The 27,846-nt window shown below is 36.7% G+C and overlaps 1 protein-coding gene across 1 annotated transcript in view; it reads left to right on the top strand.

Annotated features, from left to right (window-relative positions):
- Window positions 1-223: 223 nt before the first annotated feature.
- Window positions 224-27,846, top strand: part of DEUP1 (deuterosome assembly protein 1) — a 47,530-nt gene continuing 19,907 nt past the window's right edge. The window contains exons 1-9 of the mRNA XM_069808389.1: window positions 224-365; window positions 1,596-1,660; window positions 9,315-9,486; window positions 10,778-10,873; window positions 16,074-16,208; window positions 19,194-19,307; window positions 21,745-21,957; window positions 26,941-27,086; window positions 27,702-27,807. Of these exons, the coding sequence (XP_069664490.1) occupies window positions 276-365; window positions 1,596-1,660; window positions 9,315-9,486; window positions 10,778-10,873; window positions 16,074-16,208; window positions 19,194-19,307; window positions 21,745-21,957; window positions 26,941-27,086; window positions 27,702-27,807 (1,137 nt within the window). The 5' untranslated portion in view covers window positions 224-275. The remainder of the gene's footprint in view (window positions 366-1,595; window positions 1,661-9,314; window positions 9,487-10,777; window positions 10,874-16,073; window positions 16,209-19,193; window positions 19,308-21,744; window positions 21,958-26,940; window positions 27,087-27,701; window positions 27,808-27,846) is intronic.

Below are 27,846 nucleotides of genomic sequence, written 5' to 3'. Positions count from 1 at the left end.
CTCAGCAAGCCGGCAGCTCCCCGCCGCCCCCTCCAGCCCCCAGTCAGAGCGGGTGTCCGCCTCCCGGGCTACCGCCCGGCCTCGCCCCCTGCCCCACCGCCTGCCTTGCCCCGGTGGCCGTCCCACCCCACCGCCGCCCAGCCGGTCGCCCGCCTTCCCGCCTCGCCCCGCCGCCCTTCGCGTTACCGCGGCGACGGGAGAAGCCGCCCGGCCCTGTCCTCAACGGCCGCTGGGAGCGGCGGGCCGGGGCGGCGACGGGCGGGAGCTGGGGCGGGATGGGGTGGGGGGGGCGACCGGGCTGCGGAGCTCATGCCGCGGCCATAGCGGCATCGGCTGCGGAAGGAGCGACGGGGGGAGCGCGGCAGGTAACGGTCGGGGAGGGGGCGGCCGGTCTCGCAGCCCGGCCGGCCGCGGGGGCGCGGGGTGCGCCGTGGGTGCCCCGGTCTCCTCAGGTGGCCGGCACAGCCAAGGCTGCCCCGGTGCCTGTGTCACCTCGGCTGCTGTGGTCTCCTGTGGAGTCGAGGGAGGTGGTTCTGTGGCAGTGTCACCTCAGCTCCCTGTCAGAGCCACAGCTGCCCCTGTGGCAGTGTCACCTCAGGTGCTGGTGCCTGAGGAGGCTAAGGCTGTGGTGCCATGTGGCGGTGTCACCTCAGGTGCTGGTCCCTGTCAGAGCCACAGCTGCCCCTGTGGCGGTGTCACCTCAGGTGCTGGTCCCTGTGGAGCCAAGGCTGTGGTTTCCTGTGGCGGTGTCACCTCAGGTGCTGGTCCCTGAGGAGGCTAAGGCTGTGGTGCCATGTGGCAGTGTCACCTCAGGTGCTGGTCCCTGTGGAGGCCAAGGCTGCGGTGCCCTGTGGTGGTGTCCACACATCTGTATGTACCGGTACCCGTGCCCTTGAGAGCCCCACTGCTCACCCCCACGAGGAACTAGGGCTGTTTCATGCCACCCTGTCAAGCATAACGTGGCTGGTTCCTGTTCTGGCATGCAGCCAGGTTTGCCCCACGTCCTTGTGTCCTGCTGGACCCACAGAACCAGACTGGTCCCAGCAACAGTCTTGTTCTGGTCTTTCTGCGGAGGTACTTGAGGGCTGTGTGTCTCAGCGCCGCATCTGCTAAGCAAGGGAGCAAATAGTCAATAGGCATTCAAAATTGTGTTTGAGAGCAATTATAGCCTGGGTATAGGTTAATTAGGGTGTGTGAAGGTATGGGTTGACGAATGCAGCCATGGATCTATGACAAATTTAGGTTTATGTGTTTTAGAGTGTCTTGGCACATCATTGACATCACACAACAGGGAATGATCCAAAACAAACTTCCTCATGGAAATCCAGGGCTATCCTCAAGCTAGCACCACCTCTAGTATCTCAGTGCTGCACCAAGGGCAAGAGCTGCTGACACGGAGCTGAGCTTACTCCAGAAGTTTTCATCTTGCTCGTTCCAGCCTGTAATGAGAGCTACGTTCTCCTGCCCTGGTTGTTTGCAATGGGAGAATTACAGAAATTGAAAGGAAGGCATAGAACTATCTAGTATGCAGTACTTGCCTATGTAAATGCACGCATTTAAGGATCTGAATTATTTAATTTTTGTTGTTTCAACAGGTTAAAACGACCACCAGTAATATGGAGCAGGACTTACAAGTGTTTCAGGATCAAGCTGTTGCTAAGTAAGTAATTAATGACTTACTGTCTGGAAGTTGAATATATAATGGAATCGAACTATGTGGGTTTATTAAAAATGTGAAACACAAAATATTAATGATTTTAGAAGAAAACATGATACTTTCTCAATTTCTTCTGCTGCTTTCTATGAAAACTTGGGAAGTTACTGATAATTAAGACAACACATCTTATTGCTTTAGCTAATCTACTGACTGGTTTTGTTAGTTATTTAAGTTTTTTTAAATCTTCATACCTGAACAAAAGGGGGAAAAAAGAAAGCTATGTGGGGTTTTATTAAGATGTTAAGAAATGTTATTTTAAACTGTTTTAAAAAATAGTGAAGTTGCTAGGCTACAGCAGTATAAACTTACATATCACAGCTCTTAAAACATTCAAAAATCTTAAAAACAAGGCTATCAATTGCTAAAGCCCTAGTCTTATTTTGCACAGGTAATAACCACAATTGTTCTTCCCAAGTGTTAAGTGCACTTTTCATTACAACATCTTTTTTTTACATAATCCAAGTTTAGTTCTTTTAGTGTTAATCTAAAAATATATTAGTACAACACAAAATCTTTCTAAAGAAGTGTAAACAAGGATGAGATTTGACATAGGACCTCATCTGTTCAAGGAACACAGCAATATAAAAAATACTTCCCCATACAATGAGCTAAATAGAATGTTTATCTATCATAATTTGTAAATAAACTTATAACCTATTTTTCATATAAAACAGTTTCTTCTATCATTATTACCAAGCAGCAGTCCAAGGTAATATGATGCACATTAAGTGTAAAAGTATTTCTTAAAATAACAGAAAAGCGCATATTGTATCACATCTTATTCTGGCCCGAGAAAGTTTTAATAGGATTTGAAAGTGTGCTCTGTTGTACTGAAGAATAACGTGTGCACTTTTCATCGTAGAAAAAAATTGCTGCAGTAAAATATTATATTCTGAACAACGTGGCTTTTTTTTTTTGGCTTTGAGAGGTATTATTTTTGTTAGTGACATGATTGGTAAATATAGTCATATAAAAAATTGAATTTAAAAAAAACCCAAAACATTGCTATTCTTTGGATACTATTTTAACAAATCAGAAGCCTATTTCAAGAGTTCAGATCCTGCCTGGCCTTTGTTGTAATCCACATATGTGAAATTTCAGGCCATTGCAGATGAATCTAGAGAGTGATTTGTCCCCTCATAAACCAGGTATTCTCAGTAGCCATTTATTTCCATTAACTATACAAAGAATCTGGAAGAGTAGTTTAGAATACACATTCATTTCAGTTTATGCAGACGGTATTCCAGAGACAATGCAGATAGCTTTAAGTTTGGGAAGATGGCTGAATAATGGTGGTGGAAATCATGACAAGTACATCCCAGCTGCAAGAACTCATAAATCGTAAATTATCCATCCACAGATGTGTATGATTCTGTATGACTGAAAATTGTTAAATAAATTAGTTGTAGTTCATGTAATGGAACTTTGGGGTGGAAGATTCTAATGGACTATTGTATCACAACCGGTTTATGTATCTCCTATTTTTAAAGCAAGTTTTAAGAAGATAAAATGTATTAATATTGGCTCTAGAAGCTGGGTTAAGGGCCAAAAACTAATGAATGTATTATGTAAGATGGAAATCTTTGTTAACATTGTTCTGCCATAGGTTTTGCTTGTGTTTGCACAAAAATGGTCATACATATTTTCTTGTTTGTCAGCAAACCTGAGTAATAAGGGAAGAAGGCATGAAGTAGAGACTGGGAGTATGAACCAAACATTTCTTAAAATGTCAGTTCCTGAATAACAACTTTATTCTAAAGTTTATGGACAATAATATTCTTTCTATGTCTATTAGGAAACAATCAGAAAAATATAGATCTGTGCAGAACTCCAAAGCAAAAGACAGATAAATAGAGCTAGAAAGGTCTAACGAGTGCAAAAATCATTTGTGATAAAGGCCTGGAGTTGGTAAAACTTATCTGGATTTTGATTTGTCTAAATTCAGAAGCACCTAGATTTTACATGAAGATAAATAGTTATTAATGACAGCAGAATATGAATCATCTCTGTTTTCACCAATATGGGGATAGAACAAAAGAAGACTAAGAGCTTGCCTAGATCACTTTAAAAATGAGATACCATTAAGTATTTTGAGCTGTTTCAAAGTAAATGCAACTAAAAAAAAAAAATAGCTGCCACTTGCTTAAGTACAAGTCATTACTTCCATGTATGAAGAATCCATGTGATGTATGCATTCAGCAAAGTGGGAATGCTGAATGTATATGGGTAAAAAGACATATGCATACTTCTTCGCTTTATGGGAAAACTTGTTCTTTGTGTGTTTGTTTACCTGATGGCATATTAAACAAAAGATAGCAGAGTTTTCCATATTCCACATTCAGTGATCAAAATAAATTCTCATGATTGTGATACCATATGACTGGCCATATTCTGAGGGGGGATAGTTAGCACTTTTTTCAAAACACTGAATGGACTAAAAGAATAGTTACAGCAGCTAGTAGTACCTCTATGATAATAGGTGGGGATAACTACCAAATACATCTTTATGGAGATCTGTTTGTAATACCATGATACAGAGTAGTTCTGGTAGTAGAACGGCAGCAGTCATCTACAGCTTCAGATACAGCTTTCCTTTTTCAGCTGCAGGTGTACCCAGGGCATCTGGGTAAGGAATTAGACAGAGAAGGTGACAATAGACTGAGAAGTGTTTCAGAAGGGATTTTTCATTCAACAGCTCCGTTTTATATATTGGTGGTTCTAGGTTCAAGAAGCATGCCAGAACTGTTGAGAGAAAATTTTCTAGCAGCAGTGGCAGAACTTGCCTTGTGCGGGATGATCTGAAAGAGACAGGTGAAAGAAACTTAAAGAGGGAAAAACATCAGCCATGGTGGATCTGAAAGGATAACCTGGTGATCCAGGCTAGAGGTTGCATTTGCACTTGCATAACAATATTTAGATGATCCACATGACACACAATAAAGAAAGTACCTATTTCTGAAGGTTAAAATCCGATAGCTGAGTCGTTGCTGATGGTTCACCAAAGTGTTGGCACCTGACATTACATGAAGCTGGAAAGGCCCAAGTCCTTATAGCAGTATTAAGGACAAGGTAGTCCTGATGCAGTATCGCTTCATCTTCTGTTTGTGAAATCCCACTTTGTGTTCCACCCAGAGGGAATCAAAGTTTGCTGCATCATTAATGCTGTTTTGAGATGAGTTTCAGGCACTTGAGAGGGGGTATTTTTGTTTTGTGCTATGTACATCACAGTGTACTACTTGCTTGCACTTTGGTTATTATCATTCTATGACTCATATTAAATTTTTAAAAGGCATTGCTAACAGTTTTAACATTAAAAAGGCATTAAAATTTATGTGTGTATTTAAAAAGCCTTTCCAAGCTTAACATTGATAATGTTAAAGTTTCGATCATTTGTTGATATAAAAAGTTTTAAAGAATTTTACTTTAAAAAAAATCATGTTGAGTTTTAATATGATATTGTAAATCTAAAAAATTTGCTCCCATTTCCTGTAATAATTATCCTAACAAGCTATATGCACCATTTAAGCACCAAAAAGAGATACTCGATAAACACATATCCATCCATCCACTAGATGACCTTTAAAGGTCCCTTCCAACCCAAACTATTCTATGATTCTATGTTAAGGAACTCTTTTTTTAGTGTAGTGCAATCAGAAGTTGAGCATGCAGGATATGAAAAGCAGAGCATGTGGGACCAGCACTTGACCCAGAGCACAACCTACAGACAGGGGACTTCAGCATGTCTGCACGGCCACTGGGAGGGCCGACGTTTGGAGCACTAGCTGAACAGCTGGGACGTGAAAGATTACGAGAAAAGCAGGGAAGCATTTTCATGCTAGCATTCACACAAGGTGGTGGTATCAACTACCAGGAGTAAAAGCATCTGCTTATATTAAGGCTTGGTTTGCACAGTCATTTACAGTAGAGGAGCATGTTAGTTATCTTACTGTTCTTCAGCGATTTGCTGGCAGCACACTCAGCAGCTGAAGGCTCACTGGCAATAGGGATGTTACCTCTGAGTTATGGCTCAGTTTGTGTTTGGTTAAGTGTGGCTCTGCTAAAGTAGAGTTCCTAATTGCTTGGCATATTCTCGGTTGCAATGTCCACCAAAAACATATGCTAGATTGTAATGTTCGTGACACAAAGTGGCATTCTGTGCTAATTTTGGGTATTGAAATCCTCTCCAACGCTTCCTAGGATGCTGCAGTTACAGGCATACTGCTGTGCTTTTTATCATTAACCCTTTTGCAGTTTGCTACTACATTATTCAGATGCTGCACCATCTTTTGTCTCTGTGTGACTGTCTCTATGTCAATTATTTCGTAAAATAATATCTATGCTCATTTTAAGGAAATAGCTATGCTCCTTTAACAAGCCATCATGCTGTAGAGATATTAGAATAGCTGCAAAATGATTAGCGATCACAAAGGCACTTTATGTGTACACAAAGGTGTGTATTATCAGCAGTCAAGAGAACATAGCTTTTAAATTTTTATAAGTTAAAGAGCCAATTAAATTATAACCAGTGGCTATCACTTTTACTTTTGGGGAAAATGTCAGTGAGATAAATATTATTATTATTAAAAGGAAAATGGAACATGTCATAACTCAAAACAACATCACAGCATTCTTAGATAATTTTAAGGGAAGAAACTTGTTTATCAGAAGGCTAAATTTATTATCATGAAAAGAAATAGGTTACAATACATTTTTTGCATCAGTTTAGATATCAGGAGGGATAGTTAACAAATTTGTGAAAGAATACAATTGCTAGTTTTATCAAGAGGAAATTCAATATAGGCTTCTAATCAAAACCAAAAAAAGAAAGAAGAGACTTGAAAATTATGCAACAGTAAGAGGAAATGGAAATGAAATGCAGATTAAACTTCAGTTGTACAGTGAATAGTCACTATGACAGATGAAAAAAGTGAAGAGGAAGGAGGTGTACCACTAACAGTTCAGTAACAGTATAACTGGTTGAGATAAGGGAGAGAGAGTTGACAGTGGAGAAACACTGGTTTTATTTGTACCTTCATTTAGATATGGAATTAATTGGATACACTAATCTCTAAATCATTGCAGAGACAAAAATGCAGAAATTTTCACAATGATCAGATCATACCATTGAAAAGAGTAATTTGAAGATTTTAAATGAGAAATTTTTTTTTATGGCCAAGATAAGGTTGCAACAACTAAACGTGACACATTTCAGTAGATTCCAATCTGTTATAAAGATAAGATAGAAGTATGTCTTCTAAAGAAAGTAATAAAGCTGTATATTAGGGTAACTTAAACATAAAATCTCTTATTTAGAAAAAAAAAAGTAAAGCAATTAAAACTAGAACAGGAGACAAGAAAGGTATAAAAAAGCTCTAAAAAAGAAGTGGGAAAGAAGTATAAAAGTTTATCAATAGTTAACTCATGAAAACAGGATATACGGAAAACAGATGCCACTAATAAAAGTTGTGTGGAAAGTAAATGTTTACAGAAAGTGAAATGAAAAAGATTCTACTCCTCAAAAAGTTTAAAAATTCCACACATTATTTCACTGGCTGAAAACAGCCAATGAAAGGTTTTCCTCATTTCAGAGAGATATATGCCCCTTCTGGTACTTAATACAAAAATATCTACATCCAACATTCTATGAGCTCTGAACATACTAAAAATGCTTAGAAGTTGTGGTATTTAAAAAAAAAAGTTGATAAAAATATTTTTATTTCAATAAATGACATGAAGCAAGCATTACAGTGGTAAGTGCTAAAGGCTTTTATCAAAAATACTGTCTTAACTAATTCTGATCTCGTATCTCAATTTAAGTAAACTGAGATCAAATTGAAGTCTTTAGTGATTGAGAAATAACAGATTTATTTTTTTTGGTGATGTGTAATTAATCTAGTGATAGAAAACAGTCTGGGGTTTTTTTTCCATATGACTTGATGGAAATTAAGTTTTATAGAAAATTTATGGGCTCATATGCATAGTTAAGCAATTTGTTCAATAGGTAATTCTTCTTTTTAACAGTTCAAAAGCAGCTCTGAGTGATAATGGAATAAAATTCCCCTTCTTTATTTTATGGGTAGGAATTAGGCAGGAGTGTACATTGTCTCCTTTATCTTTTTCCCAAACCCTAAAATCCTAGGTTAAGTGGATAACAAGCAGTAAGTCAGGAAAATAAAAAAGGACAAAAACCTGGAATGTTTCACTGAAGGTTGAATAGATCCATGAACTCTAGAAGGATTCTGACTGTTAAATAAATAATTGCAAATCTGAAATGCTGTAAATTTACAGATTGAGAGAAGCTATCAGTTCATAAACAACTGAGGTTAACTGGGCAATAAACTCTCCAAAATACTTCAGGAAAAATATCTCATATAACCTACAAGGACTGTATAATTTTGATGTTAAATAGTCATTTCTACAAATAAAAAGTCTTAGAGTGTAGAAAGAATTATGCAATTTCTTGCATAAAAGAGTATCCAGAGCAAAATTTTCTATAATCGATATATTTCTTATTTCAAATTTTTCTTATATTCATCATCAAATACAAAGTTGGAATGGGTATGTAATAAAGAAATCTCCTTACTAAAATTCAGGTATTTTGTATAGATCTGCTAAATGACATACACTAACTGATTTAAACATTATTTGACACTGTCCAGACAAAGTTTCATTTTTTAAAATTAGTGTACTGCTCCTATATAAGGGGCAGTATAAGAGGGCAACTTTGACTGCTTTCAGTTTCTGGTGGCCCTTCTAATATACCATAAATTAACCATATATCATTATTTTGTTACTTAGATCACATCATATTCCTAAAGCAACAGTGTAAAACATTGTCTTTTACTGACAATGAAGTCACAGTGTAAGGGATGTATTCTAAATTTAATCTCAGAAGTCTGGGAAAAAACCTAATGTTTATGTTGCAGATACTGTACAAATCTATATGAAATCCAGCACATGGTCCCTCAAAGACAAGTTCTTTTTCAAAATGCACTCACTTCTGTGCTTCCTAGTAAAATTAAAATTTACTGTTATTATACAAGTCACCTGGTTATTCAAGTCCATTTTCCACAAAGAGAACATGAAAAAGTAAAAAAAGGGTATAAAAGTTGAACTAACAAGTGAGAATTGTGGCTCGCTTTCAAGTCAGCTGTTGAATAACTTCTTCCAACAAACTCTGCTTCCATCATTATGTATCCTTTGTGGGAATCCTGTGCCCATAAGCAACTTAATATTCAGCTTCTCCTACTCTTGTCCATTGAGGTTTGGGCCTGGATACTTTCAGCTCAACTTATGCTTGTTTGACAGTTCATCCCTGAAGGAGTAAGAGGATATCGAACAGCATTTAAGCTAGGCAAATAGTCCAGGATATGCTAAATACTCTGATTTTTACTTCAGGCAAATTTAAGATAGATGAAGTGAGATTCCACCTACATTTGAAGGCATCATTTAGCTTTCCGATTTCTTTCTTTCTCATGTTGAAAAGTGGTTATTTCCATCAGAATTAAAATAAAATCTTAGCAATGTAAATAAAAATTTGTTTTCTCCCTTATTCTTTAACTGAAAAAATAAATATCTTTTTTTAATATATTATTAGAGCTTCTCCATGTGAAGCTAAACTTCAGGAATTAGTGCATCAAATTGACATCATGGTAAACAGCAAGAAGGTGGAATGGGGAAGGAAGATGAAAGCTTTAGAAGCAAAGGTGGATATCCAGGATCAAGAATTAGCAAGTGCCCAAAGCAAACTGGATCAGAAAGGTCAAGAGGTATTTAAGAATATCACGTTCTATAAAGAAGTATTTATTCTGGTAGTTAGTTAATAGTGTGTTCTAAATGCTCTATGAGGAGACCTGTTTGTTCTATCATGTAAAAATACCAAACATCCTTTAAAGGTCACCAATTATCCTTAGTGTTTTGTTTTAAAGCGTGCTTCTGTACTGAAAAGCGATTGTAAAAATGTCATTGAAAGTCTCATATTTCTTCTATTTCCCTAAAGTCTAAATCAAATATTCTCAGTTTAGCTGTAAAAAGATAATTTGATGGTTTTTCTAAATGCCAACACTTCTAGTTTCATCAGAAATTTTAAATGGAATTGTACAGTTCAAAAAGTTTCACAAAATTGTGTCTTTGTAATTCCTGTTTATACCTGATTGTTATCATTTTACATGATAATGTAAATACATGATATCTTTGTATGATAATTTTATTATTAATAGTGAAGGTTCGAATTATATTATTACTTAGACTTGCTTATCAAACTGAAAGCCCCAGTGTATCTGATGTTGTCCGTACTTCACAGTCTTGTCTGCTGAATATTCATTCAGAAGCATCAGTAAATCCTAGCACAGCATTCAGTTCTAGTTCAAGACATCTGAAGTTAGGTGTTTACACATGGGCATCCTTGTGTGAGCTAGGTGTCTAAACTGCCAATGGGAGTGTTGAAAATGCAATAACTCTCCCTAATGAGCAATTAGGAACTTGCCCTTAGTCACTGCAGTCAGAGGAGCCAAGAGAATAATTCAGCTAGCCAATCCTTAAAGCATCAATTTATTTGCCTGTACAGAGTTTTTATCTGAAATATTTTAGCATATTTTACCTAGCTTCCTGCTGCCCCTCCAGAAAAACATAGGTGCCATGCTGAAACAAGTCTACAGTGTCTCCCGATAATTTGTACATAAGTAGTTGAAAGTCATTTATATGATTTTTATAAGCCATTCAAGCAAAATTTTCACAATGGGGCACAGCAGTTCATTTGTATAGTTGGGTCAGCAGAGCTTTCAGTAAATGGTCTTTCATGACAGACTCATACAGTATTATCATTAAATCATAACATAAGCATACAATGAGATTTTTTTTACTATAAAATCCCTAACTTGATGTTGACACTATCTGGGTTTGTGATAGCCAGTTTTATTATTAATTTACTGAATTAATATATATATTTCATATCTGCCTTTCAAGAAATGGTCTTCTTTCAGTGTTTCAAATGACTATTCCAAAAATGACATATTTTAGAACACTTCAGAAAAGGTAAATTTGAATGCTTTCTAACTGCAGGTGGGACTGCTACGACAGAAACTGGAAGACTTACAGAAAACTAAATATGAAATGGCTCAAAATTATGAAACTCAGTTTCAAGCACTGCAATCTCAAGTAAGAAAAATCTGTTTCATTATTTTATGACTGCTGTATAAAGAGCTTATACATGCCTTATGGTATAGATGTACCTTTATTGATTTGGGAAAGGTGAATCATGTCATACAAATGATGATGACTACAGCTTCCTACCAAGCTCAATTATCATTTCTGTACTGACACGTCCAAACACTTTGGATGGATTTTGATGTGGTTTTGATATCTGTTATGAAGACAGATACTTGATTTCCTGACTTTGGACTAATAAACTAAAACCTTGGGTTTAGAATAGGTAATTAGATTCATGCTAATAAGACTCTGATGCACATTAGGAATTTTAAGACTTAAACTATTCTCATCATGTCTTTGCTGTATTTTTTTCTGGTTTTAGTTTGCCTGATTTACAGGGAATATTAAAGTGGTCTGATAGCTTTCCATAAGGGAACATAGTATCAAAATGAGAGTAACGTGGAGAGTAACGAAGATGATCAGAGGGATGGAACAGCTCTATAAGGAAAGGCTGAGAGAGTTGGGGTTGTTCAGCCTGGGTAAGAAGAGGTTCTGGGGAGACCTTATTGTGGCCTTTCAGTACTTAAAGGGGGCTTATAAGAAAGCTGGAGAGGGACTTTTGACAAGGGCCTGTAGTACCAGGAGAAGGGGCAAGGGTGTTAAACTGAAAGAGAGTAGATTTAGATTGTACGTAAAGAAGAATTTTTTTTTTCCGATGAGGGTGGTGATGCACTGGTACAGGTTGTGCAGAGAAGTTGTGGATGCCCCATTGTTCGAAGTGTCCAAGGCCAGGTTGGATGGGGCTTTGAGCAACCTGATCTAGTGGAAGGTGTCCCTGCCCATGGCAGGGGGGTTGCAACTAGATGATCTTTAAAGGCCCCTTCCAACCCAAATTGTTCTATGGTTCTATGATTCTATGGTTCTATGATTCTATGATTGTATTTGGCTGTGTTTGCTCTGTGCCTGTATTTTTGTTTTTTCATTATTTTCCACTTCAGTCATGAATCTAAATTCATAGTGAACTTCAGTCTGTTCTGTTTCTCAGATTTTAACAAGTTAACATACACAATTCTGCTTTGTTTTTCCTGCTATTCTACTGTTTCCTTCACTGGATTCTCCTACCAGAGATTTACTGTTATAATTAAAAATTGCCAGTCATCACACTTCTCATAGAATCATCTCAGAATGCATAAATTGGATATCATTATTTTCATTTAGAGGTGGTAACACTTACCACCCAAATCCATCAAACAACTTTATATATGTATAATGTATAACTTATTTTTAAGGTTATGTTGTCTTTATTTTTTCTTTTATATAGGAAATTGATTTGGCAAACAGTTCTGTGAGTAAGCAGAGACTGTTTTCATTGTTATGTAATTAACACTTTTAATCATTTGGGAAAGTAGCTAGAGACAAAAGCTATTTTATAATTTACAGAAATTACAGAAAAAGAAACAACATCTTAGCATGATTATTGAGAAGATAAACATGATACAATGAAAAATGGTGTGAGTTTTTACATATAAGTTGTAAGGTACCTTTAGCAATGCAGAACTATCCCCCCAAATATAGCAGAGCTCTCTTTTCTCATCCTTTTTCACATTTGCTGCAATATTTTCCTCTTAATTTTTTTTTTATCACATGCTAAAAATGACTGGGTTTATGTTACATGTTGTTGGTAAGAACTTCACTGAAATTCAACTTTCTGACATTGAAACTCCAGGTCATTTTTCACAAAGATTTTGATTTTGAAGTTGTTAGTTGCCCTACAAGTCCTTTCCATGGGCAAATGCAAGTTTTCTCTTTGTGTTTTTTTAAAGAATCTGATACTTCCTAACCTACAAGCTTCTCTCTCTAAACCTGGTTATACTTCTTGCCAAGATTTTCCCTTTTAGTTACCACTCAGACCACCTAACCTTTCTTTGAGTTTTCTGGTTGCTTTTTCTTTTATCTTTATGCAAGAAGTTTGGATTTCTAGCTCTTAATAGTATACATCACTTTCCCGATCTATGCCTCCAAACATTTCCTTCTCTCTCAGTCATCCTATTTATTTTACCAAAGGTTTCAGCACTGATACCGTTTGCATTTTGGTTTCTGATTCCCATTGCTCTCCTTTCACCAAACCATATTTCTTCATGTAATAATACCTATCCAGTACACATTGACTGAAAAAGTAAACTGTTGAGTGCCTGAATTAGGAGGCCTGCCTAGATTCTCTATGTGATAAACAGGAACTTTGCCTGTCAGAACAATTCCAAGCACCTATGCAAGACAGTAGGACTATCCCACTTTGCTCCTCTGGCTTTTACCACATCTCCTTATTGAGTTTCTTTCTTAAATTACAGTGCTGCAGTGTCTACAATAGAATGACTTTAATGTCCCAATTCTTAGCTGCACAAACTCATATCTACAATATAGAGCTTCCCTGACAATATTAATCTTTGCCTTATCTCCTTTTTCTCCCTTCTTTTGGTTCTTATCCCACTTGAAAGTTATACCTCCTTCTACACTGTATAATCTTAAGAGCTACAATTTAGTTTTGCACAAATGGTGTGAGTGTTACTATTTACCAGTAGCATTGTATCTTTCTCTGCACATGTATTCTTAAAATCCCTCTCAATTTTTGTTCCTTCCTAATCTTGGTAGAAATAGAAAGGATCACTTTTTTTTTAGCTCTCAGGAAGAATGCTAGGCTATTCAGAACAAATTTCTCTCTGATATACTGCTTCTGTGGTCCTCTGTGCTTTTTACCCTTGCTACTGATAAAAGCAACTGTTTAATGAGCAACATTCCCACTGAATTGACTGTGTGCCTGTTGAATGCAGTAAAACCTGTATTTTTCTTGTGTTAGGGAATTAACTCCTGATATGTAACCTGAAACTCTTAGGCCATACTGCTGCACTCATTCAAATGTACAGCCTTTTGTCATAATTAAATAGCAAAAACTTTAGCGGTTCATCTTCATTACTTTTTTCCTTCATTTTTTTCTGTATTAATGTTTAGTAGTTATTCTCCTTTTGAAAATGACAGAAATCCCTCAGCAGAAGAACAAGAATCCATTCTTGCTTTAAGCACTTTCAACTAATTGACTCACTTAGACATTTAAAAGCTAGATGACTATGTCTGAGCTACCTTGGGCTCCCTTTAGAATCAATGGAGGGAAATGGACACCCCTAGAATATAATTCATGTCAGTGTATGACCAGAATTTAAGATAGCTGAAATGACTAAGCATTTGGAGGCAGCTTTTTCTAATGCAGAGTAGCTCATGCTTGGATATCTAACTTTCAGAAATCTAAACCCAGATCTAAACCCAGAACTCACTAACATGCCTCATCTTTTTTTTGTTGTTGTTGTTTTTAACTTGTACAACATGCAAATAGAACAACTTGGACCTTATTTGTAAAGCAAATATCTAGCATTAAATGGAAGGATTCTTGACTTTTAGTCTAGTTTCTGGGCGTGGTAACATCCAGACTATAATCTGTCTGAACTGTCCTACTCTCATTATATAAATCTAATATTCAAACTAAATTTTCTCTTTTGGGCCATTCTGTTCCATTTTAGACTGATTTGCTGAAGTGTTGGATCCTGTATTTCCTAGCCTTTTTAGCATGAACAGTCTAATACCTGTCTTTATCCAAGTTTGCTCTTCCCAGGCAGTTCACATATGCCATAATATATTCAAGAGAAAACTTGTGTTATTTGAAAAAGGACATCTTTCTTCCAAAGGCAATGAGTTCCATGTTGTTTGAGCCTGGATCCTTTGACCCATTTAAAATGTTTTATCTTAAATGTGTTCTCTGGCAAGGTCAATTTCAAATATAGGCAGCTTCTCTCCAAGTCTTTTGATTTTGTTCTGAAGGTGGTATCTCAGCTCTGTAAGTCCATGTTACAGGATTTCTATTCAGAAATGCCAAATTGGTCAAATCTATCCCTGGACCTCCCCATTTCATAAAAGTTTCTAGTCTAGGACAATCTATCTTCTGGTCATCTTTTCAATTCTTTTTTGCTGTTCCATATTACGAGTTCCCCAAATCATCTCAAATGTCTCTGGGAAGTTTCCAGATGATTTTTTAACTCCAGTTTCTGTTCTGTATCTTTTCTGGACTTCTTTGGCCATCTTTGTTATCTGCACAGACCTCAATTGCTTATTCCAGGTCAGTTCAATAGGATTCCATTCCATTTCCAATTACTTCCTTGGAGATAATTTCTTTTCCAGACAGCAGTTCACTTGAGAAGTTAACAAAAATATGAGATTTTATGGATTTTGTTTGGTTAGACAAAGAACTTTATGTTAGAGTCAGAATTTTTAAAGTCTTATATACCTGAATTTAAAAGAACAAAACAAGAGACATGATCAGTATTCATAGTTGTAAGCTTCTTTTCTACTTAACATTCTTCACAAAGTTCTTTCACTTGGCTTCCCTCAAGACCGTATTTTTAGTGTTTCCTTTGTCAATATCCTTGGTTGACCTTTTTTTTTTGAAACCAGGTGTACATATCTGTACCAGACAATGTCAGTTTGCTGTATCAAACCTGTTAACGGCCGCTAGCCCCTTTACTGTTGATCAGACCGGCCATTTTTCTGAAGAGGCTGGTACCTTCTGAAGAGGCTGGTACTTCTACTGGTACCTTCCCTTCTCTGCCTCTGATTCCTTTGCCTCTGACTTCTAAGCCATGCTTTCATGGTAAGATCAATAGGCAGAACAGTATTTAGTGTCTAATTCTCATAGACACCCTTTGGTACTTAATGATTCCAGAAGAATGCAATCATCACACAGATAACATTTCAACAATTTTCATGAAAAAAATGAAATATGCAAATAAAATACGTTAATGATAATCCTTCGTTCTGGCTAGTGAAGCACCCTTTAAACAGTCAACACAAGATGGCAGTAAACAAGTATAGAACATTCCACACAAACATTGTAGAGGAAATGACACTATGGGTAACAGTGCCGTAAAGAACTTCAGCAGAATTAAGTGGCTGTCAAATGAACCCGTTTGAACACTTAGTTAATATTTATATGAGAGCTTAGTCTTGTTCATCTCTAATAAATTAACTTTATTAATTGATTCTTTATTACATTGATTAAATATTCAGAATGCTGAAGCTGCAGTTGGCAGTTCTAGTTTAAAGAAAACTTTGGCCATGTGGTCATCTTTGATAGATTCTGCATGTTCAACTCTGCTTTCATTTTTAGTTTTCAAAGTTGACACGTAGTTATGAAAAGCTACGGTCACATCAGTTAAAACAAAAAAAGGTTGAAAATAGAGAAGAATGCGAGGAAAGCCTAGAGATACCATCTGAACTGAGAGATTTATACAAGAAACTGGAGGTAAGAATACTTTGTTACTATATTCTAATTTTAATATGCCTTTAGAACTAATTTGTGGTTTACAGTTGTAAACTTAAAATTCCTGATAATTCCACAAAAATTATGTAATTTTCTTGCTCTGTCAAGAAGTTTAATATTCAGGTTTTGTTCTTTTATCCAAGTTTTATTAGTGTTTTTGGTAGCTTTATGAGTTAGTATAGATAATTTTCTTCATAAGTGTAACTATAAATAAATTTTACTTTTTTACTGATTAATATATGTGTACTGGATAATATAATCTCTTAAGGCATGGGACCTTTCACATATGCAGGATACTGTCACAGAATACCTACCATTAATTCAAGTTTTATAGACCTCAGGACAACTTTGACCATGTAAGGCTAGATAGAAAAAGGATTTAGGATTGGAAACTGCTTGCTACACACATATGCTGTCAGCACCCATGTGCCTGAGGCAATCCACAACCTTGACCTCAGTGCCTAGTTTCCCTTAGGTAACGCATGAGGAAGGATTAGGCACTTAAAAACACATTCCACAGAATCCAACATACTGAGTGGGGGACTAGATAATATGAGATGCTGAGGACAGGATTCAGTCATATTCCCTGTCCCTCTGGAAACAGAATGGATTTTAGCTGACTTATTCTTGGATACAGGAAGATACTGATTTCTGATCATAATTCCCAGCCTTGACTTCTCTGAGTTAGAAGTTACATTATGATCTGTGGAATAATCAAATATTTATTGGGCCAAAAGGAGAGTTAGCCAACACAGAGAACTGGCATATAGTGTGCCTCCAAGTGGTGGCTTCTCCCCAAATACTCCTCTGGCTACATTCACGGGTGCAGAAACTGATATCCAGTCTCATTTCTTATAATTGAGTGATATAATTTCTAGCTGTGCTAATTTTTGCTTCTTCTTTTTTATTTATCCAATAAATTTGCTGGTATCCTGTGCAAGGTGAAACAACTTCAAAAGGAAGAATTACAGAGCCTGTTGAAAAATAACATTTGTTTGTTAGGTAGAAAATTAACATGGGAAGATTCTGGTTCAGATTCTGTCTGGAAAGAAGATTATTAAACTGAGTCTTTCACATATAGGAAGAGCAGTCTAACCACTAGCCTGAAGAAGCATAGGAGGATCACAAAAAAAATTGACATATTCTCTGGCCATCCTTCGTAAAGAGCATCATATAGTGCATGCTTCGAGTGTTTACTAAACTGGGTCCTGTAGGGAAAGAAAGCAGAGGAATACTAGTTGAAAGTGTGAGCTAATTGCCTAGCTGCTAAGCACTGTGAAGACTTACAGGCTTATGATATACGTTTATGATGTAGATGATTTTAGACACTTTGAGAAATTTACAATCAAAAAATTAAGATCTGGTAGATTTGAAGTACTTTCAAACTTAAGCTCCAGTTAAGCAGGGTTTTAGGATCTTTATTTTGGACTTGCCTATCTTCTATGTTATTCTGTAAGGTATAGGACTATCTTCTGCGACCTTCAGGTGACTGTACCTACATAACAGGACACATCCTAGACACTTCCTAGCTCTACATAAGGTTCGTGTCTTTTCCACATGGAAGAGTCCTTACCATCAGAAAACCTACTACGCTTTGGAGTGAGCATAGCTGCCAACATCTGCTACTACAAGAATAATAAATGGGTCATACATCTATCGTTGACTAAATATATCACTACTGTGAAACTGTCTGATCCAGCTAATTTGAGAATGACCTTACTCAAGATTAAAATGTGAAAATAATGTAACACAATGCTATAATTTGATTAATTATGCAGTATGAAAAATGAGTGCTTGGAATATATTCAGCAAATTCTAGTATTCAGGAAATAATTACTGTGTTGAAAATCTACTAAGCTCAGCAGTGCTTTAGTAAGGCCTTGAACCTGCAGTCCTCATTAAGTAGTCTGAAACTCCATTTGTAACTCCGTTTGTATCACATTTTGTAAAACGGGAAGATGTTTATTGGTTTAAAATGCCAAAGCAGATATTAGGAAAGCTGTAAGAGAAGATTTGTATTAATCTATGTTGGAAAGCATTCAATTTTGTTTCAGTAGCAAATAAAATCTTATTTTTTAAAATTTGGGGAATATACCAGTTTAGAATAATTATAAAAAATCATCTGTCTTTTTGGAACCAACATTTGCATTGTGAAAAAGGAAGTTCTCATAACAGCTTATAAGTATTATATATTTCACTGTATAAAACAGTATACTGTTATTTTGCCAATTCTTCAAACTAAAAGAGCAACAGCTTTAGTAACTGGAGTTCTACTTATTGTGTAGGTTACTGCCTTTAAAGTCTAGTTGTGAACATATAAGATCTGGTATGATTTAAGAGCAAATTCAAATACACTATGAAGAGGAATATAAGTGCAAATACAAAAATCGTGTTAGATAAACCTGATATAATAGAATTTGTTAAACAAGTTTTTGTTTAAACTAGGTGAACTCAGGACTAGAAGCAGCAATTGTAAAGAGAGCAACAACTAAAATTTATTCACAGTAGCTGCTGTCCCATTTGTTCAAAAAGAAAAAAGCAAGCACTCAAAACATTTGTCTGACTATTAAGGATTTGATTCCCTGCTGATTACTCTATTTGACACTGGTATCGCTTTAAAGTCACAGGAACTACCCTCCAGTAAAATGGGTGTATTATAGTCATAACTCTGAGATCTACAGCAATGGAAGTTATTTACAATATTTTATCATTTTTATTCAATTATTATGTTTACTCCCCATTTTTTTTCAGATTAACAGCCCTTAAGACTGGGTTTTTTCTGGTGAGGATGATTGAATGGCTGTTTATATCATTGTTCTTTTTTTCTTCTTTCCAAAATTATGGAAAGTTTATGTATTAATTAAAAAAATAGATTTTTCTTAGAACTATACAAATCACAAAGTTATTTAGATTAAAGAAAAAAGTTATTTTCCTTGTGTTTACTAGCCTTGTTTTGCTGTCTTTCAGGAATTTCAGGCAAAATCAAGAGAATGGGATAAGAAGGGGACAATCTGCCAAAATTATCTTGTTTATTTAGATGCTCAACAAAAATTATTGTCCGAGAAATGTAATCTATTTCAGGTAATATTCCTACCTTCCTGCTTTAGGAATAAAATGAGCTGTTAGCTCAGCTAGAGTTATTTTAACTTAATTTAAAAAAACTGAACACCACTAAGCTTATAGTGAATCTGACAACACATGGATATATTAGTAGTGAATACATTGCTTTAGGTAAGGCAGACCCATACTGAAAGATCTAATGATACATGCATTTATTTTATTTTTCTCATGAAAATGAGAAAATTAATAAGTATAATGATGAAAATTACAATATCTCCGATTTAAAAAACCTGCAAAAAGCAGTGCATGTTCCTATTTACTTTTTAAATCTACTGTGGATATACTTTTATCTTCTATGCTATTTACTAATATGCAAATAATTGTGATGACAAGTTACTGAAAAGTATCTTACCAAGTAAGTAGTACATGCCATTACTATGTTGACTCAAATATAAAGTTCCCTCAAATCTAAGAAGGCCCTCACTTTTCTGAAGATCATAAATATACATTACTATAATTTATGCAGAAAAATTAATTTCTATATGCTACTCCAAAATCACACTTGGAGTTGTTTGTTGGATCACTTACCCTTTTTTATCATATTTTTCAGGTTTCAAGTTACCATTCAGTCGTTGGTTGACTTTGTGATTCTTTTTTACTTGCCAATTTGCTTATTACTTTTTTTATATAGCCGATTGATCTAGCATATTTTTATTTTTTTAATTCCTTCTAATCCAGAACAAAATATTGATTTAATGATGTCTTGATGACCTATCCTGCTCTAAAAAAAAAATAGAAAATAACTTACAAATTAACTGGGCCACAAGACAGCTCAAAAATTAAGTAAGAGGAAGCCAATTACATTACTGACTGGTAATCTCCTTTTCCACTGTTACTAAACTCATTGGATTTTAATCTAGTGAAACACTTTCTTAACAATTCCTATGAGACTACCCATATCCAGAATTTCCAAGGATGACAGTTAAGTTTTGGTTTTAGATGCTGAAAGCATTATTTTGCAACTATTGAACTTCCATACAAATGTGTGAAACAAGCAAGGCTTTGACTAGACAAAACTACTGACTGACACATGTTGATTATATAGTTAGACAAGTCAAAATAGAGTACTCGAGGTGATCATCCACATTGTTCTGTTGAGGCTTTCACTGCCATCAGTGAACTTTCTTTGAAGCCAATTTTCTTTGCAACTGTAACATAACACCGACTAATTTGTTAAATAGAAGTCTGATGGACTGTTACCCCTTCACTGTTTCAAAAGCATTAATTGGTCCTGTGTCTTTGTCTCAAATTCCTCTTTTGTGAGGATTTCCAGCTGGAGTCTTGCACTGTACTTTTCACAGGATGCTTTGACATTTTTGTATGTCAGACTCTGTAACTTAGATGTCAAGGGGACCTTAATTTGTTATCTGTAGAAATGAAAATTACCTGCAAATTTCTTTTGGCTTTTTATTTGATATGCAGCCAGTGGTCAGTTCTGCTTAGGTATTCAGCCAACACAAATTATGGGAACATAGTCAATGACATCAAAAGCTATCTAAAGCATGCCTTTTTGCAGTCCTTGTCAATGAAATACGGTATTTGTGACCCTATTTATTTTTAATGTACATTTTCTTGCTCAACTTGATCTCTGCACATGATATATGGTTTCCAGGTTATACTTTGTTGTCATTTTTCAGCTAATTCTCTTCTGAAAGGTTACTGCTGCTTGTTAATCTCCCAGTAGAGGGATCCATGTGGATGGGTTTTTAAATAGCAAAAAGAGTTGCCATAGTAATTATGCTTCTTCACGATGCCTGTGAATTCACAAATACTAGCAATACCAATTTTCTAAAGTTTTGGTTTTAGGATTTTAATTGGTACAAGAAACAGAATGGAGTGTGGGACTCTGCAGAATGTGCGAATGGTTCTTCCCCCAGTTTAAGGATAAAGATATCAAAGAAGTACAGTTCCTGTAGTAACTGATCTGTTTATACATGAACTATGTAATGCTAGCCCTCTAGTCAAAGGTTAATATCTATCCTGAGGCGCACACACACACAACTCCTACTGAGTTCAATGAATCAAAGAAGAACATTTCTCTCAAATTATTTTTTATAGGTAACTGCTTTGAGTAGGTCATCGTAATCACCTTTTTCACATTTGAGGCTAATTAACATTAAGTGCTAGGGAAGTACACAGCAGAGGAGAAAAATCCTTGAAAAAATTCTGTGCCCTTGAAAGTTTCTGAAACATTTTTTTGCTGAGAGCAAGGAACAAGAAACTAAAAAAAGGAAGTATCCTTTAGAGAAGTAATGCAAACTGTTCCAATTGTGCCATCTTTTCTAAGCAAATCCTGGTGAAGATAGAAGTAGCTTTATGATTTTAGTAGTAATGGTTTGGTCCTAGCAATTTACATATAATTACTGAATTTCATTTAAAAGATTTTCTTGTTTTATAGAAACAGATCCAGAAATATCAATTCCAAATAAGCAATAAGAAACAAAACCAGGAAGAGGTAATTACCTATGGCCAGCCGAAAAGTGAAAAGAATGAGTTGATTATTGGAAAGCTAAAGGCAACTGTGAATGAAATAGCAATAAACAAGAATAAACTAGAAGAGGAAAATCTGAAACTCCGGGAGGATCTAAAAATGTACCAAAACCAGGCCCAGGTAGTAATAGTTTTTCTTTTTCATGATGACTATGGAATTAATGTTGAAGCATTAATTACTTGGGAGTATACTTTAAAAAGTTGTACTGAGATGGCTGTATAAAATATCTGTACATTAGGTATATTCTTTGCAGGAACACAGAATGAGCTGTGAACAGTACAATTTTTTGAGTAACACTTAAGGAGAAAACAAAAATATGTTTGCTATGTAGTGGTATATTTTATTCTTGTCTGTATATCTATTGTTTCATAATTTCCTATATCCTTAACATCTATAGGAACTTAGCCTAGTTCACTTGATTCCTTGTATATAAATGACTTCTATGAAATCTTTTTATCTGATTTACACCTTGTTGTACACTGTGCCATATAGCTAGTAAATAGAAAAGTGTATGGCATACTTTATTATTATTGAGAGAAGATTTTGCAGTCAGTGAATTTTTAGTTGCCAGCCATGTGAAGAACCATCAGTTTTTATCTTATCTCTACTTTACTGTTTTTCAACATAGCACTGATCTATGACAACAGCCATTTGGGCCTCTTCTTTTGGTCGTGGTATATGATTTCTGACAAGATTGAGATAATACAAGATCTTTACAGCCTTTTTTGTTAGCTGTTTGAAACAGATCAGGAATGAGATTTGGATTGCTGGGTTTTTTCTGGTAACTTATATAAATTATGCTTTTGCTTATTTATTTAAGCACTTCAAGGTTCAGTAATATATTTAGTGGCCTATAGTAACTTTGACTCTTTCTGGAGAAAGATAATCTATTTCTGTTTATAGACAACCTTGCAGAGTTGTAACTTCATGTGCAACATCCTTTACAGGAATTAACATATATGGGGTGGAGGTTAATTTCAGGTGTTGTCAGAACAGCCCAGTTTAGCACGTGATGTTTATACATTTCATTTGCACATTAGTTCAGAGTCGTTTGCTGGTTTACAAGTTACTGATATGCAAGAAAAAAACCTCTGTTTTGGAGCCTGTTAAAAAGGCTGCCATCAAAAGTAGTGGGGCTAGAAGATGGAGTGGAACAAATCATGGCAATTGCAACAGGTGGATAGATGCTGTACGACAGTGAGAGTAGATGTCATTGTGCTGTAGCCATTAAGTAAATCTTCAAGCAAGAGGATTTCTGGAATCCTGCAAACAGAATACAGGAGCTGTAGGAAGTGCTGAAGGCATTTTAAGTAGAAGTGGAGCTAGATGTACATAACATTGTCAGCTAAAGGGCAGAAAGTTGCAGAATAACTGTGCTGGTGGTGTGGAATATTGCTGTGTTAGTTAGAAAAGCCACATTTGCAAATAGCTGCAGAAGGGAAACACTGATGTAAAGACAATGTATTGGTGAAAATGTGTCGCTTGGAGAATATAGTTTTTTAGGAATGTCTATACGAGAAAGAAGGAAGTGCAAGGCCTGTTGTAAGCCAGAAGAAGTAAGCAGGTTTGCATGAAGGAGTGCTAGGTGGAGGATGGGAATAGTTGGACCTGATGTGGGTAAAGGAGGGAGGATTAGACGGGAGTCTTGGTGAGGAAAAGGCTGATGGCAATGGTAGCAAGCCTAGCATTGTGCCTCATATATCTTCTATGCCTATGACCATTTCATGTCTGCTTCTAAATATTTCTTTCATACTATTAATTAGCAAGGAAACAGTGATCAAGTGAAATGTACGGATGACCAGTTTGTTGGCTGTACAGAAAATACGAACTTTAGAAGATCCAAACTACAGTTTATTTCTTTAACTTATGAATTGTCTGACAAACTTAATTGCAGCCATACAAGAGAGGCACTCTGAAAACATCATACAGAAGGCTTGGTTCTTGGAAAGTCTGCATTAAGGCAGCTGCTGGACACTAATTTGCATAGAAATCCAGCATATAATTGTATTTAAAAGGTTGAACAGTGTATTGGGTTTGCATGGCAAAGTTTTGGTAGCAGTGGGGGGGGTTTACAGGGGAGGCTTCTGTAAGAAGCTGCTGGAAGCTTCCCCCATGTCCAACAGAGCCAATGCCAGCCGGCTCCAAGACAGACCTGCCACTGGCCAAGGCTGAGCCCATCAGCGATGGTGGTAGTGCCTCTGGGAGAACAGAGTTAAGAAAGGAAGAAAAAACCTGCGCAACAGCAGCTAGGAGAGAGGAGTGAGAAGATGTGAGAGCACCAGCCCTGCAGCCCCCCAGGTCAGTGAAGAAGGAGGGGAGGAGATGCTCCAGGCGCCGGAGCAGAGATTCCCCAGCAGCCTGTGGGGAAGACCATGGTGAGGGAGGCTGTCCCCCTGCAGCCCAGGGAGGTCCACGGGGGAGCAGATCTCCACCTGCAGCCCGGGGAGGACCCCACGCCGGAGCAGGGGGATGCCCAAAGGAGGCTGTGACCGCGTAGGAAGCCTGCGCTGGAGCAGGCTCCTGGCAGGACCTGGGGCCCCGTGGAGAGAGGAGCCCACACTGGAGCAGGTTTTCTGGCAGGACTTGTGACCCCATGGGGGACCCACGCTGGAGCAGTCTGTGCCTGAAGGACTGCAGCCCGGGGAAGGGACCCACGCTGGAGCAGTCTGTGCCTGAAGGACTGCACCCTGTGGGAGGGTCCCACACTGGAGCAGTTCATGAAGGACTGTCTCCCATGGGTGGGACCCTATGCTGGAGCAGATGAAGAGTGTGAGGAGGAAGGAGCAGCACAGAATACGTCTGATGAACTGACCGCAAACCCCGTGCCCCATCCCCCTGTGCCACTCGGGGGGGAAGAGGTAGAGAAAACTGGGAGTGAAGTTGAGCCCGGGAAGAAGGGAGGGGTGAGGGGAAGTTGTTTTAAGATTTAGTTTTTATTTCTCATTATCCTACTCTGATTTGATCGGTAATAAATGAAATTAATTTCCCAGAGTCGAGTCTGTTTTGCCCATGATGGTAATTGGTGAGTGATCTCTCCCTGTCCTTATCTCAGCCCGTGAGCCTTTCATTATATTTTCTCTCTCCCCTGTCCAGCTGAGGAGAGGAGTGATTGAGCAGTTTTGGTGGGCACCTGGCATCCAGCCAGGGTCATCCTGCCACAGACAGCTTTGAGTAGAATTAGAAAAGGAGCTGATCAGGAAATTTTTGAGAATTCCCTTTGATATCAAACACAGCAAGCTAGTTGAAGCAAAACTTTTCACAGAAGAAAAGAGAGTATTTGGTAAATTTTTCAACTTGAAACAGACTCTTAAAAAAGTTGTATTTCAGTAGATATTTTCTAAACAAAACCTAAAGTTTTCTGGTTCAATATTAATTTTCATTTTCGTGTTTTAACTAGATGCAATAGATATTTCCTAAAATAATAAGTGGTACATATCTAATTATTTTTTTTTTTTAAATGACGTTTGAAACTCTTGACCTGAAGTTCTGTTTCAGTTATTATTGCTGCTGCTGCTGTGGCTGCTGTTGTCTCTGCTATTATTATAATTCACAGAAGAAAATACAATTTATGTAAATATGTATGATGACTGCGTTCTGCCACAGATGATATGACTTCTACCACACAACTGTGCAGCATTCATTCCCTTTATCCACCCCAGACTGACATCTAAGGGGTAACCCTCCCCCAAATTCATATATTATAAAATAATTGTGGCTATTTCTTGAATGTTAAAGTCATGAAGATGTTCATAAGCAAGTCTTGCAGACAATTTTAACAGTTCATTAAGCTTTATTTCACTTTAATATGCCCAGACTTGCATTTCAGAGTTTAAAAAAGTGCTCTCAACCTTAATTTAACAAAGGATAAGACGAATGAATCTATATATGCAGCCCCTATAAAAAAAGCAAAAGCGCTTCATATCTATCTTCAGCAGCCCTTTCAGCCAGAGGAAAACCACAGGTTTCTTGGAAGGAAGGTCATTCTCATATGAGGCTCTAAGGGAAATAAACCTTTGAAGTTCCTTGCTTGTGGTGTCATTTCTGGATTCCAGTTGTCTTTTGAAAGTTTAAAGGCTTTATTTTTGCTTTTAAACATGGAAACTATATTAAAATAAAATGAAGAAATGATGAAAAATACTAGTGTTTTTAGTGTAATAGTTTTAAAGGCAAAGGATCAACATCCTTGGAAAATCCTTTTTTTTTATCTGGAACATAACTTTGGATCTTGGGTGAGAGGGAATAAATATTCTCTGGATATTACTGTTGTGAGAATCTGATTATTATTGCTACTTTTTTTATTTGTGGTTATATTTCCAAGTTCTTAGCTTTAGTATGTTTTCAGTGTATCTTGGGGGAATTCTGATTATCTTTTTTAATTCAGATTGTATTATGCCAAATATAACATGTATCTTCAGGTTGTCTATCACATTATCAATCAGAAATTAAAGGTAAAATAGAGACAAGATTTGTGGAGTCCCTAAGAAGAATGTCTTTGTGATTGTTTAAAATTTTGCGATGTTCATTTAAATAAGCAATTAGCTCCATGCACATAGAACTAGTTTTGGAGGTGATTGAGCACACACCTTATCTAAGTACTTAAGTCTAGGTGTATCTGCTCCAGGCTTCCAGGCAATATTTAATGAAGGCATGCACCTAATCCTGCCATTCTATAGCCTTGCACTTTTCAAGCTTATAAATTTGGAAATGCTATTAGGAAAATAGAAAATGCAAGTTACTTATGGCACTAATTCCTGCATGTGAAGCATGTTCTAGGGTGCAGAACCTGCTCAAACAAGCAGACTATGTATTTGAGATGCATTTAATGCAATAAAGAACTTCTGAATGATGTTTCCTATGATAGTTTCAGAGACAGATGCATTGGAATGTTGTAAGAGCTGAAGAATATTCAGCATCTGATTTTTTAGATGACATTTCTGGAGAAAGGAACTGACATGAAAGCAATGCCTTTTTCAGAAATGAAACTCAAAAGTATGTACGTCCTTTCATACAAATTGGTATTGAAAATTATGTGTTAATATACAGCATTTTGTGCTACTACTGTCTCATTTTATTAACTATTTATGTATTTGCTTGTTTCTTTAGAACATGGAGGCAGGCTTTTCAGAAATGAGAAATGAGCTGCAGTCACGGGATGCTATCTGGAGAAGAATGCAACTGGAATGCCAACAGTTGCATACAGAATTATTGAAAATCAGAGAGTATAAAGATATGCAGGAAATTCAAATAAAGTATGTATGTTGAAGACAATATTTAACAAATACTTCTGCACTAATAACTTTTCTTACATTTGATTTAAATTAAGTCTATTTAAAAAGATACTCTGGATTCAAATGTCAGATTCTAAACAATTTTTGAATAAACATTTTCATTAGCAATTATATACGATGAGATTGCAGGCAAGATGCAGGCTCTGTTAAAAGGCTTTAATGCTTCCTAGATCTTTACAAATCAATGCATTTCATTTATTTCTATTTATATGTTTACATTGCCTTTCTTTTCTCAGCATTAAAACACTTTGGAAGTAGTGCGATTAAGATTCTCCCTAACCTCCTTTAAGTAAAATGTTCATCTTTTTATAGTGTATATCTAATCTACCATAGCTGTTTGAGATTATACGAAATACTAATCTACAAGACATTTCAGGATTCTTTCTGCACGCACTTGCATTGTCCTTGATCTTCCAAGATTGAACCTGGTTTAGGCCAAATCTTTTGGTTGGTTGGTTGGTTTTTTTTTCATCAGTGAGCAGGGCTTTCACTGTTTTATGCTGAGGAGAGGATACTGTAAGTTAAAGGTTATTGATGGTCTGCTTGTTTCATGTTTTGTTTATTTCTTATTTAAAGGCATCAATCACCTTGTGTACAACTTACTGAGCAACTAGAAAATAAAAACGCTGAGTTATTACTATTGGCACAAAGTCAAGAACACCAGCGAGAAGAGCTAAACACGGTATTTCATATTGTTAAGTATTTCCAGATCTTAACTGCA

Source organism: Haliaeetus albicilla, chromosome 20 (genome assembly GCF_947461875.1).
Source record: "Haliaeetus albicilla chromosome 20, bHalAlb1.1, whole genome shotgun sequence".
Taxonomy (NCBI): domain Eukaryota; kingdom Metazoa; phylum Chordata; class Aves; order Accipitriformes; family Accipitridae; genus Haliaeetus; species Haliaeetus albicilla.
The sequence above is the reverse complement of the archived record's forward strand: the minus strand, read 5'-3'. Positions and strand labels throughout refer to the sequence as shown.